This window comes from Bactrocera tryoni, chromosome 4, assembly GCF_016617805.1.
Source record: "Bactrocera tryoni isolate S06 chromosome 4, CSIRO_BtryS06_freeze2, whole genome shotgun sequence".
Taxonomy (NCBI): Eukaryota; Metazoa; Arthropoda; class Insecta; order Diptera; family Tephritidae; genus Bactrocera; species Bactrocera tryoni.
The window spans coordinates 63,428,347-63,442,180 of NC_052502.1; the positions used below are offsets into that span (position 1 = coordinate 63,428,347).

The 13,834-nt window shown below is 35.1% G+C and overlaps 1 protein-coding gene across 1 annotated transcript; it reads left to right on the forward strand.

Annotated features, from left to right (window-relative positions):
* The first annotated feature begins 3,569 nt into the window (after positions 1-3,569).
* LOC120774651 (glycine-rich protein 23-like) lies at positions 3,570-11,432 on the forward strand. Its single transcript, XM_040104375.1, has 2 exons — positions 3,570-3,813; positions 11,311-11,432. The coding sequence occupies exons 1-2, from the start codon at positions 3,570-3,572 to the stop codon at positions 11,430-11,432; spliced, it is 366 nt and encodes a 121-aa protein (XP_039960309.1).
* The last annotated feature ends 2,402 nt before the right edge of the window (positions 11,433-13,834 follow it).

Consider the following 13,834-nt stretch of genomic DNA (forward strand, 5'->3'; position numbering starts at 1 on the left):
GCAGTTGCAATGACTTCCATTTCATGAGCCGTCGCTTTTATAGAATAGAGTCATATTGAAATTCTGGAAAAAAACAATGCCAGGCAGTCGGGTTGGGGGAGGATAATGAACGCATAGCTAGAGCCGTTTGACTCGTCTTGCCAGACTTTTACTCAAAGCGCAATAACAATCCATCAACTTCGAGCTGGTATTCGCATAAAACTAATGTTTTACAACTTATTAACTAATTTAGATTTGGTATTTAAGCGAGTAGTTAATAAATAAATCGTCTGTCCGTCCTTTTTAGAAGTCTTTGATTAATATATTACACGTATGGAGTAGCAAAATAAATATTGATATTCTTATCAATGCCAATCAAAATTTTTAATCTCGAACAACTAAAAATCGCATTTTAATCACAACATCAAGATTAAAAAGTAAGATAGGGTTAAGTTCGGGTGCAACCGAACATTTTACACTTTTGCCAATGAAATAATTAAGGTGTAACGTCAACCAGAGGATCGAAATTCAAGCAATTTTATATACATACATATGTATGTATGTATACACTGACCGATATATTCTGCATAAGTTCTGTTAGTAAAACGAAAATCATTGCATGGTACATAAGTATATAATACTAGCTTACGGCTGTGTAAACTGACGTTGAGTAACACCAAAAGCTCCATCAGGATCGGAAAGGACCTCTCCGAGCCGTTCGATACCAAACGAGGTTTCAGACAAGAAGAGCCAGAAGAAACGACTGGCGCGCTGTTGTTAACTCGGCTATAATCGCGTAAGCGGTGTCTACGCCAATTAAGAAGAAGAAGAAGTACTATAAAGATTGGATTATTTCGCTTATAACGATGTAGAGCCAATATATTAAATAAAAACTGTTATGGATGATATAATGGAAATTTGATTATGTGACCAGATTAATCTCCTCATCTACGTCTTAAAGAAAACTGAAGGAGAGGTCTAAAGAAAACAGTATCAGAAATTAGCAAAAATAATAATAATCTCAATTTTTGCTATATAATATATGAATCTAATAAAAGGATTGTTTAGACATCGTTTTTAAGGTTTGTCTGACATATGCATTTACCATATACATATAAATAGTGCATATACAAACGAAATCAGATTGATTTAAAATAGCTTTTCTCATCACATTTCATTGCTAGAAACAACGAACGAAAATATTTTAATTATATATTTTATTTATAATTATTATTGAACAATCGTGTTTAAATTTGCATTCCTAACTAGTTTATTACATTTTATAACTACTTATTAAATAACTTAACAATAATACTAGTTTTTATAACTTCCCTGAGACAGAAACGGTATTCTAATTTGGAACGATTTATTTCACGATCTCATTGTCATATAATGTATTATACGTGTCTCCCTAAGGGTGTGAATGTGAACTGGTTTGTTAATCCCGCAAAGCTCTATCCTTTAAATGCATTAGAAAAAATAAAATTTCATTACATTAAATATCTTTATAAAAGATGATCCATTTCGAGGTTCCCTACTCTTTTCATGAAAAAACACAGAAGCTTAAAATTTATAAATTGTTTATTATCATTCGAAAGCACATTCCTTTGCTTTTATTTTTTGAAGATTATCTCTTTCAAATGTTGGCCGCGACTACGTCTCAGGTGATGATTTTTTAGACTTTACATATCACCACAGGAAAAAGTCCAACGGTGTGATATCATACGATGGTTCCATCGGCCCACAAACTCACCAAACCGTTATTTTTTCTGGGTAAAATGACAGCTCTGATATCTCTTCAGATTGCTCTTATCCCAAATGTGGCAATTTTGCTTGTTTACCTATCCATTGAGCCACATATGGGCTTCATCGCTGAACAAAATTGGGCTCGAAAACGTCGGATTCTCTTGGAACTTTTTAAGAGCCTATTGAGTGATTTAAAAAAAATTATTGAACCAATCGTTACAATTCTTTAAAAATTTTCAAAATAGGTTCCTTCTGCGTCGATGCAGCGCTGCCAGCGTTGAAGGCGATACGGAAGGCATTCTCAGGAATAGCCTCAAAAAAGGGGTTTACATCTGGGCTGTAGGACGGCCGCGGAAGCGTTGGGATTTTCAGCTTGGACCACTCGCAGAAACACGTCGCGCGAAAATGTTTGTCCAGACTCTCCACGCGATCGTAGACAACTGACCAGTTGCTCGTTCATTAGTTACGAACGCCCTCTACCGAATCCAGTCGGTGCACGCACACTCCAAAGTACAATCGCGGCAAAAGAAAATCAGTCCGGCGCCGGAAAATCAAAGCGGCGCCGAACCGACTCTACACTATCTCCGTGTACACTCTCAGCTACGGTTGCTATATTTTCTTTACTGCGTGCTGGACGTAGTCTATTCGGTCGAATATTATCTGATAATGAATGCTGGGTCTGTAGAAGGGTGATGGTGTTGCGAATAGTACGCTCAGTAGGCCGATTATGTTGGCCACAAGTTGAGCGAAGCGCGAGGAACACATTCTTTACATATTGTGAATTTTCGTTATAAAGTTGAACGATTTGTAAATGTTGTTCAGGTGTAAGTATTTCCATGATACAATGCCAAACAATATTGAACAAGAATAACATGACAGCTTGACATGACTCATGCGTGATCTGTCAAAAAGGGCTATTGAAAAAAGTGATTATATTTGGGTAACCCGTTATAATATTTAAAATATTCTTTAGTATTAAAATACTCGTTATTGAATTTTTCTCGAGGCCCTGATATTTCTTCTCTGCATTATGTTTTTCCAATGAGATGTGGATATTCATACCATTTTTAATATGGCAATTACGGAGTTTTTTGAGGAAACAGCGGACAAACGCAAGAATTTCTGAACAGCCGTTTTATAGTATTTCCAATGTTAATCCAAAAAATACTTTTTGAAAACTGTGACGTTCGAAAATTTAATTTAATTTTGTTTTGTATTTTAGGTGACAATATGTACCAAATGGTTTAGCCGGAATTTATATAGGTATAAAGGGTCTAGGCAAGACATAGTCCGACAAGTTAAAGAAATCGAGGAATGCTGTGGGTTGGAAGTTTTTATATTCAATATATAAGGTTTAGGGAAAGGTGTAGACTAATTGAGTCCATTTTCGGAGGAGACTCGCCACATATCTAGACAAATACAAACATTACTTACTTCTACCTATGTGTATGGATGTGAATAAGTGTAATTAGCTAAAATGGCTATGCAAATGATGTTTCGCCTTCTAATAGGTAAGAAGTAGTATTGAGTAGTAAGAAAATAAGTAAATCCGATTGAAACTGACCTAACCTATACGACATCACAATTTATAATGGGTAAAGATGACTGTTGTTGTTGTTATTTACGCTTTACTTGCACTTCTCTTTGTCACGATTTCAGTCATATACATATGTATGTATATATGTATGTATATACACAGAAGTATATACATATAAGCAGACTACATATAGTACTACTATCGCTTTTGTTGTTATTGTTTTTGATCAGCGAATTCATAGAATAGCATATCAACGTGAGTATAAAAAGCCGGTGTTTCCGCCTTATTTTACTTTAAATCGATCAGAATGAGGTTCTGCGCTGCACTGTTGCTCTTGGTGTGTTTGGTTGTTGCGTGTCAAGCGCAAGGAGGTGGCGGTGGCGGTGGTCGATACGGTGGAGGTGGTGGACCATATGGTGGCGGTGGTGGGCCCTATGGTGGTGGTGGCGGTGGACCCTATGGAGGAGGTGGTGGACGCTTTGGCGGCGGCGGTGGTGGACGTTATGGTGGCGGTGGTGGTGGACGTTATGGTGGAGGTGGTGGCGGTGGCCGTTAAATACTTTGAATACAAAAGTAATTATATTTTTGGCTTAAGAAATAAAAAAATCAGAAAATCATGAAAAAAATTGGAAATTATTTTAGTGCAGCAGTCTCGCAATATTACTCAAAGTCTAGTTTCGTGTTAATGACGGCTTACGTACTAAAAGTTTTATATTGGTGTATTTTAGTGTTTTTGCATTAAAAATAAAAATATATATGTATGTTATATATGTATGGTACATTGATTCGTCGAATCGTCTACATGTACGCACTCTATCTGAACGTACTTTGCAAGATAAGGTAATCTGATGCTTTGCTCACTGGATCAATTCGATCAATAGTCAAGAGCTATCAGTCCAATTGTACAGTCAATTCACCTCTTCTTTCGAGTGTACATGCACATATACATACATACGTATGTATACAAAACATTTCTTTGCGGTATGGGTTGAAGGTAGCAGAGAGGAAAGGGCTCTCCTCTGCAGTGGAAAAATCAAAGTGGACAGAGTAACAGAGAACTGACGGCATGTTTGGTGTATACATACATATATATACCCAACCGAAATCGCTTCATTTGTCTTGCTATTCATTACAATTAATGGCATCTTAAAAATAATGTCCATTCCTTTTTATGTTCTTATGTCAGTCACTTCCAATCACCGAAATACTTCTAAAACTAGATTTTAGGTATAGCTTATAGCTCTTTCAGCGATTCTCATCTATCTTGTAAAACGATGGCCCTTTAGGGTTCTCTCTATTTTAATTGTAAATAAAAAAAATTCACACGGGGCCATGTCTGACGAATATCGATGTTGGGATATCGTTACAGTCTTGTTTTTGGCCAAGAATTCGCGATAATCATCAAGCTCAAAAAAACTTTGTGGGTGCAAAGTAAGCAATGAATACAGCTGAAAATTATAGGTATCGGAATTCAGGAGCATGTATACTAACATAATAAAAAATTGGCAATAGGACTCACCAAACTCGCGAATTCTTAAGTTGAAATTCCCTTTATTCTCTGACCCACTGTACATATGTATGTAGGTCCTTTCTGGTGTGTTAAAATTATATTTTGTTTAAACATTGCCAACATATTCGAATTAAATATTAATCCAGTGCTTTATTGCCAGTAGTAAAATATTACTAAAGGGGTCAGCAGGGTAATCTTTTTTCAAATTTTTTTTTGGTTTTGCATTTTCTGTTCCCTTATGGCCTTAGAATTAATGTAGAAATCCACTTTAACATTTGAAGGTTTCGAAAAAGGCCCAAAAATAATAATATCGCTCGACGTTAGGAGCGTCTATCAATGCCCATCTTTGTATGCTCTTTCAGTACTTCAAACTTTAAACGCGTTTTTCTCAAAACACACTGGCGGACATGATTCCGGTCGAACTGCTTAACCGATTTGCTTAATTTTTTTTTTAATGTTCAAAAAACGCCTGGTTATTGTCCCTCATAGATTCATAATTTTTTACAATTTATTGACAATTTTATGACAAAATTTAAATAAAAAACATGAAACAAATTTAAAATAAAATTAAACTTTTTATTTATCAACATTTTTGCATGATACTAGTAGGGACGATAACTATTCACGTACTTTTTAAGAATAAATTGGGTTTTTGTGTTTCAGATGATCCAAACATGAGAAATCGTGTCCGCCAGTGAAAAATCATCTCATTCACCCAGCCATTTCTCCGACAGATGTCATCAAAAAATTCCGAAAAAATTTTTTATATTAGACCTCATGATATGTGAAAAAAGTTCTATTGTAGAATAAAAATTTCTATGAAAAAAATGTCATAAAAACAGGCCAGATAACTCTACTGAGCCCTTAAAGTCTTTAAAAAAATATTCTACGTTGTTACTAGATTCCTATAACTGAAGGCCAATTTACAACTGCTATTACCCCGAAATACATTAAATTAAGTATTATGTCATTATTCGCTTATAAAATTAAATTTTTAAGATTGCTAAATATTTTTCTAGATTTGCATATATTTTTGGATGAAGAAAATAATTCTCTAATATTCATTCCCAAAGAAATCCATGTAAATAAAGCCAAAGTGTGAATGGCTCAATATTCTGAATCTAAATTATAGAGAAAACTTTGAGATAGTCCTAAAGAGCAAAATTAAAAGTTAAGCAAAGAAAAAATGGTTTACTGTACTTTATTATTAAGAATACCTGTATACACTGGTCTATTAAAAATTAAATTTAAAATTTTTGCTTAACAATTTAAACACTTTTTATGTGCTAGTGAAGATTGATCTCCTCAATGTATGTATGTATGTGTTTTAAAAGACTCATGACGGATTAACGGATTTTCCCATTTTAAACACAGAAAAAAGTCCAGGGAGCCAAAAATCGCGAATAGGGTGGCCGAGCAGTAACTCTCCTATGTTATCTCTCTGATACCAACACGATGATTTTCAAGCACTATTCCTTTAACTTTTTTTTTTTGTTATCGTCATTAACGGAGGTGGATGAACGACTCACACGAGACAAGTTTTCGATGACTACACGACCTCTACTGAACTGATAAAGTAGATTCTTCTTCTGCAACATTTTTAATAATTACGTGGTTCCGTTGGAAATACAAAATTTCAAGCGAAATCGTTGCCCAATTTATCCAATGGTAAATATTTATGTTACCAACTTTTATGCCTAAGTTTTGCAATTTTGTTAAAAACACTATCATTTCTGTGGTCCACTCTTCATATTTCCGAGCAAAATATACAACTGTCTTACAAAAGGAATATTTAGATACATATATGTAGGTATTTAAGTACAAGGTATGCAGAAAGAATACTAATATGCAAATGAAAACAAAATAATTTAGAATGAATTTTCTCATCACATTTCATTCAAAGTAAAGAAAAAATGATATATGTATGTAATTATATTTTTCATTATATAATTGCATAGTCCGAGTGGAAATTTACGTACCTAACTAATTTGTTTCTATTTATAATTACTTTGTATTTATTATATTACTTAGTAATAATAGTAGTTTCTATACCTTCCATGAGATAGAAACACTATTACGAGGGCTGCTATATATATTCTGGCCTAGGGCAACACTAAGTGTTGCCAGGTGCAATCTGACATTTCCATTGGAAAGTTTGACATTTTTTAGCATAACATCACTCAGAACGTTTTGTCATTTAATCGTGAATTATTTTATTTACAGGGAATTAAAAAATTCATCTCGGCCAAAAAATGGAATTAACTCGTGAACATTTTCGTGCGATCATTTTTCACAACTTTCGACGTGGATTATCACGACAAGAGTGCATCGATGAACTAAAACCTTTGTATGGCTTTGAAGCACCATCCTATAGCACTGTGTAAAACTGGTACAGCGAATTCAATCGTGGCCGACGCTCGCTCAAAGACGAATTCCGTGAAGGTCGTCAAAAAACAGCCGTTGTGCCAGAAAACATCGATGCCGTACGTGAACTGATAATGCAAGACCGTCATGTAACATACCTTCAGATAGAGGCATGCCTATGCATTTCTCCCACCAGCATACATTCGATATTGCACGAACACCTAGCCGTAAAAAGGTTTGTTCTCATTGGATCCCGCACAATTTGACAATCGCTCAAAAAAGGCTCGTGTGGATTGGTGTAAAGAAATGCTGAAAAAATACGATCGCGGTGCTTCAAAAGACGTTTATAAGATCGCCACAGGTGACGAATCATGGATCTACGCGTATGAGCCCGAAACAAAACAGCAATCGACAAAAAAAAAAAAAAATCATTTTCGTTGATAAATATGCCTATTACATTATTAGGCCAGAAATAGTATATATAGCAACCTACGTGTAACGATTTATATATCATATCCGCTTGGTATCAGTACTTGAACCCGAAGAAAAAGGGATACACCCCTTAAATTTTGTATAAAATATGTGTATCTGTAGAGAACATCATTCAGGTGAAGTGTGTTAATATAGTCTTGTACGGATTCAGAGATTTCACCAATTTATTAGTTTACAAAAATCTGACGGAAGTTCGTAAATACCTAAATGTTTTTAATAATAACTACATATATGAAGCATTTGTCGGATTTGAAGGGACTGAAATATAGAAGTTATGCGATTTTGTATTATGAACCTTTTGATTACCTAGTTGAGGCTTTAGTTAAGGTGATACAGTTGTCCAAAGTAAAGTTCAAACATTTAGTGTTATTTAAATAAATTTGCTTTATTTTAAAAATGGCATAAAGACATCGGCTTATGCGAAGACATCAATTTTTATATATCTTTACAACGTTTAAAGCACGTTTACGTATAACAGGGTTATTCGATAATACTAAAGTTAGGTTAAGTTGTATTATTAGCCTAAAATACGCCACGCATACAAACTTTGGTCCTCTGCGATACCAGATTGAGTTGCACGAGGAGTAGTCATCCTTAAGGATGTATGCGCTAGATACCTGGGGCCCCTAAATGCTTAAAGCGTGGCCTTGCCAACGCGGGACAAGTAAAGAGGAGATGCTCCATTGTTTCTCTAGTACCTTACTCTTGACATTAGCTGCAGTCTTTTCGACCTGTCAGCCCTATTCTCCAGGCATACGCTGCCAACAGACTGTAACCAGTAAGTATTGCAATTGATAATACTTAGTGTGTATGTACAAGTATGAGTGTTATGCTTTTAAAATTGATATTATAATTATTGTTTTTACAAAATATTTATTCATAAAGTCTTCCTTGGTACACTTGCTATTTCATTTTTTTGGCTTTATTTCTCCACAAGGGACGCCGAACTTAATATATATAATTCTTAATAGGACTTCCACTGTTTCTTACCTTCGTGTGAAGTAGAATTGGGCCTCAGTCAAGTTTAAGCAGAAACATCTGTCTATGACGTTATAAATGTTAATCCAAAAAATACTTTTCCGACAATCTAGTACATTTTATAAGATTATATGTGGTATTATTTACTTACAATTAGGGGTTTCACATAGTCTCATAAAGTTATAAGTTATAACGATCCGAAAACATAGCGTTCAGAGTTGTATTTACATACGTAAACTTATTTTAGTACGCAATCCAACAAAAAAATTTTCAACTAGTATAAAAATTTATGATTTTACGATGCTTTATGACACGTTGTGAGTATCCCAAATATGTATGACGGATAAATAACATTGAGGGAATTACTCTAACCTTTTGATTTCATTTATGTAGTTAATGATGTCTAAATGGTAATCTTGATGCACCCTGTGCCACAATGTCTTTAATTATTCTTTAATTTTCATAATTCAACATGGGGCAACATAATGTTCAAAGGTTTACATATATTTTAATAAATAAATATTATCGCATTAATTTTTATAGGGAGGATTCTAAAACAATTCCGTATTTGTGGCCTAGTACCGGTATGGAAAATTTATGGTAGTGATGACCTCAACGACAAGATAGACATTTTATAACCAACAAAAAATTGTACAGACAAGTTGCCAGTAGCGACCGTGATGTACGGTATAAAGTAAACCAGAAGGAATGATATGAGTAATAAAATATGTAGCAGGTTAAATTCCCACTTATCCAGAATTGACCCCGACATAACAAATGCATATACATACATATGTTCGCCATCACTTCTTAGTATGCTACTGAATGATCTCATCTAACAACTCTTTCCCTATCATGCCTGGGACTGCCGTTAGATGACCGCTACAATAACCTCAAAAATAGCATAAGGGTTTTTTAATTTTATGGGACCTTGCCCAAGATATAAAAAAATTTTTGGTAGCAATTCACAGAAGACATATGTACATTAGGGTGTTTTTTTTTTTTGAACTATTAATATTTTTCAGTCCCGTCACGAAATTTCCTTGGAAATACCCTAAAAAAAAATCCCTGAAAATTTTAGCCCTTAATATTAACATTAAGAACTGGACCAAGGCCTGTAAAAATTTTCCATAGAAAATACACTACAATCGTGATTTTTTATCTTTAAATTCCTACAGATCAGAGGTATTTTATGGCATCGCTTTGACTTTAGACGCATATTTCTCAGAATTGTTCACTTTTTAAAAAAGTGCCTAGTGCAACAAAGTCGTAACTCACACCGCCGAGGTTGAACGGGGCTCTAAACCTGATTTTTCTACGAAATTCCCATTTTTTCGTATATATCTCGTAAATGACAAGAGCTACAGAAAAAATGTACATGACGAATTTGTAGAAAATTTTATTTGCTATAAAAAAGGTCCGAGGTCAAAATCGCTATGATTAATACTTCTCGAGATCTTCAGCTTTGTGCAGACTATTTTGCGCGATAACTTTGTGAATTCTTGAGGTACCTAATGAAAAATCAAATAAACTGATGGATTTTAAAACGTCTTTAAGTGGAAAATAAGCGCAGTTGTGGTCCAATCTATTTAAGGCTTGGGTTAAACAAAGAGTACAACAAGATAATGCTTTATACCAAATAATCATTGTGAAGAAATGTTGAAGGCTTATATTTCTTAAGAGGGTATTCTAGTCTAGAAATTTGAAAAAATCACAATTCGATAGTTTTGATATTCAAAAATATCACCTAAAAAGCATTTTTCAAAACTCAAATTATTTTCAAAGTTATAGCCATTTTAGTGACGTGGAAACTAGACCGGTTGAGTGAATATCGTATAACGTAAAACTTTAAACTCGTTTTTCACAAAACTCCTTTTTTTGATGTGGTAGCCTTAATATCTCAAGTTCTAATCAGTCGATTTATATTTGGCATGAATATTCTTTAAATATGTCTCTATCACTAGAAGCAACAAAAAATAAAAATTTGAAATTTATATTTTTAAAAAAATTGACAAAATTGAAAAATTAGTGAAAAATCAACCTTTTTTTTGAGTAGCCGCCATTTTATCAAAAATAATTTAATTATGACTTAATCTGTAATTGTTTTATTTTTCAGATGACGACAAGGGTAGAAATCATGGCGATGAGGACACGGCCTCTTTTTCCCCCCTTTTCTTCAAGGACGCATAACTCAGATGGATTTTAAAACGTCTTTAAGTGGAAAATAAGCGCAGTTGTGGTCCAATCTATTCAAGGCTTGGGTTAAACAAGGAGTGCAACAAGAGAATACTTTATACCAAATCATCATTGTGAAGAAATGTTGAAGGCTTATATTTCTTAAATCAAGTATTTCAGTTCTGACGAGTCCATGCCTGGACTTCCTTACCAATCTCAACAAAGTTTCTATAATGTAGAGATAATAACGTATAATTTACTTATCTCTACTTATCTACATACTATTTGTAGAGACCAAAACGAATCGCTCAAATAACAGCATACCCCATATCATTTGTCACGACAACAGCATATTTATAAACTTATTAAATGTAATTGTTATTTGTTGTGTTCGGCAATTTTCGATTGCCAATAAGTTGGAGAACAGTTTGTAATAAGTATAAAAGGACGCATAAGAAGCGGATTTTACAACACTTCAGATTTGTCATCATGAAGCTTCTCTATCTACTGCTACTTTTTGTGTGTCTAGTTGTTGCCGGTGAAGCTCAACGTAGAGGAGGCATCGGTGGAGGTATGGGCAGAGGCAGTGTCGGTGGACGTGGCGGTGGCGGTCGCATAGGTGGTGGACGTATCGGCGGTCGCATGGGTTAATTCCTTTGAAGATATCCATTTAAAATAAATATTATGTTGCCCCGAAATATATATTTGACATTGTTTATATAAAGATAAATGTTTATAAAATGCTTTGAATGCGTCTTTTTATTAACATGTTTTGGACTTAGAATATAGGCAGCAAAAATTGAATAAAATAATTTTATGTTTAAAACACGTAAGAACATTTCGTCGTAAATAATATTGATGCATAAAACTTTATTCGATATGATCATAGTTTGCTTTTAAACAAGCCTTCAAACAATTCGTTCATTGATCAATAGCAGAACCAACAGTTTCTATTGGTATTGACAACGCTGCGCGAACCAAAGATTTTTGAAACTCTTCAAATTTCTATCACGTATTCGACATACCATGTTTACCAACTCTTCAATCAGTCGTACTACTTTATCCTACTGTATTTTAAATCTGTTTACAACTGGATTGATAAAACTCAACTCAAACTGGCTTTGTCCTCTTTTGGGTAAAAATACAAATCTTTTATTTCTTCATCTATTGCAAATATGATACATAACATTTCCTTGAAATCCCTCTACATAGAAGCTTTTCATAAAGGACAACAACAAAGTTAACAAGTTAAATTCTTAGAAAGAGAGTATATCAGTACCTCCTTTAAGTGATAGAGCCGCTTGCTTATAACAGTCCATTATCCACTCTTCGGCGAAATGAATATAAGTATAATTTGTACTGTGCCGAAGCTATGGTCTCCTTACTTTGCTTTTCAAAGTTTTTATTTGAACTATGAAAATAAATGTATACTCTATTTGTAGAGAGAAAAGTAAACAATTCGCATCTTATATATTTAAGAAGACTATCGGAATCCTCCGGTTTTACCAGTTTTAATAAATTGTTTAACATGTTTAAGCAGCTTGACCTTATGACAGTAATTACTGTACTATACTCGTACTAAACGTATTTATATTTGTTGCCTCCAGAAAATTAGATATCATGAGGTTCTTAAAGGGTATAAAAGAGCTTTGCTCGAGTTGGTTTGCACAGTAATTCAGATTGGTCATCATGAAGCTTCTCTATCTGCTACTTCTCTGCGTGTATCTAGTTTTTGCCGAAGCGGTTCAACTTGGAAAAGGTATCGCAGGTGATCAGGATAGCATTAAGGAAAATGCTAGATATCGCATTCCCCGCCTTAGCCCAAAAATACTTAAAACACCAGGCGGCTAATTTTTTTGCACATTTCTAATGGTAAACAGCGAGATCTCGGATGCCCGCACTGCAAATTAAATTGAAATTATATTGCTATTATGACAATAAAAGTTTAACAAATGCTTTTACATACGGTTTTATGTTTTATGACAAGATATGCTATTGATATTCAAGATAGCAATGTTAGGTTGCGCTGCGCAAATGCTGCAAGAAGCTATTTTGTTTCTAATATGAAAATTGAGTTATTTTCTTCTTCTTTCTTGATGTAGACACCGCTTAAGCGGTTATAGCCGAGTTTACAACAGCGCGCCAGTAGTTCTTCCTTTTCGTTTTTTGCCGCCAATTGGAGATTACAAGTGTAGCCAGGATCTCCTCCACCTAGTCTTTCCAACGGAGCGGAGGTCTTCCTCTTCTACCCCCGGCGGGTTCTGCGTCGAATTTTCCCCAACGCTGGAGTATTTTCATCCATTTGGACGAAATGACCTAGTAAGCGTGGCCGCTGTATTTTAATTCGCTGAACTACTTGTATGTCGATGTTGTTGCATATCTCATACAGCTAGATTGAAGAGATCGCACGATAAGGAGGCGCCTTGTCTGAAACCTCGTTTAGGACTTTATATGCGATGTTGAGGTGGCTTATCCCACGGTAGTTGGCGCAGATTGTGGGGTCTCCCGTATTTGAAAAGCTCGCTATTCGAACTTCTTCATGGTCGGGCAATGGAATGTCTATTCCATCGTCATCGATTGCAGAATCGTGATGGTCTACTCCTGGTGTTATACCTTCACTGCCATTCAGCCTCATCGTAACGGCTGTTCTTTTGAATTTTCCGAAAACCAATGGTTTCGTTGCAGCTCTACGTAAGGAGCTTGAAATACCGTCCAACAGTTCCCTTATAACGAGTTGCTGTTAAGTGCTCTCAGAGAACAGGAGTGCTCTGTCGAGCAGAAAATCGTTCTTCTGTCTGTTCTGACTGTAGCTTCTCGACGTGAAACATTCCTTGTGTTTGCTGACGTGCGTTTTTTGCTGCACACAGACGGAGCGTATCGTGGCTGCAACAAGGTAGTGGTTCAAGTAAATGTTAGGACCTCGGAGCGTACGCTCGTCTGAAACATTGAAGACGTGTCTTCCGTCTATCACAACTTGATCGATCTGATTGGTGTCTTTTCGATCCGAAGACAGCCAGGTAGCTTGATGAATTTTCCTGTGCTGGTTCTAGTAC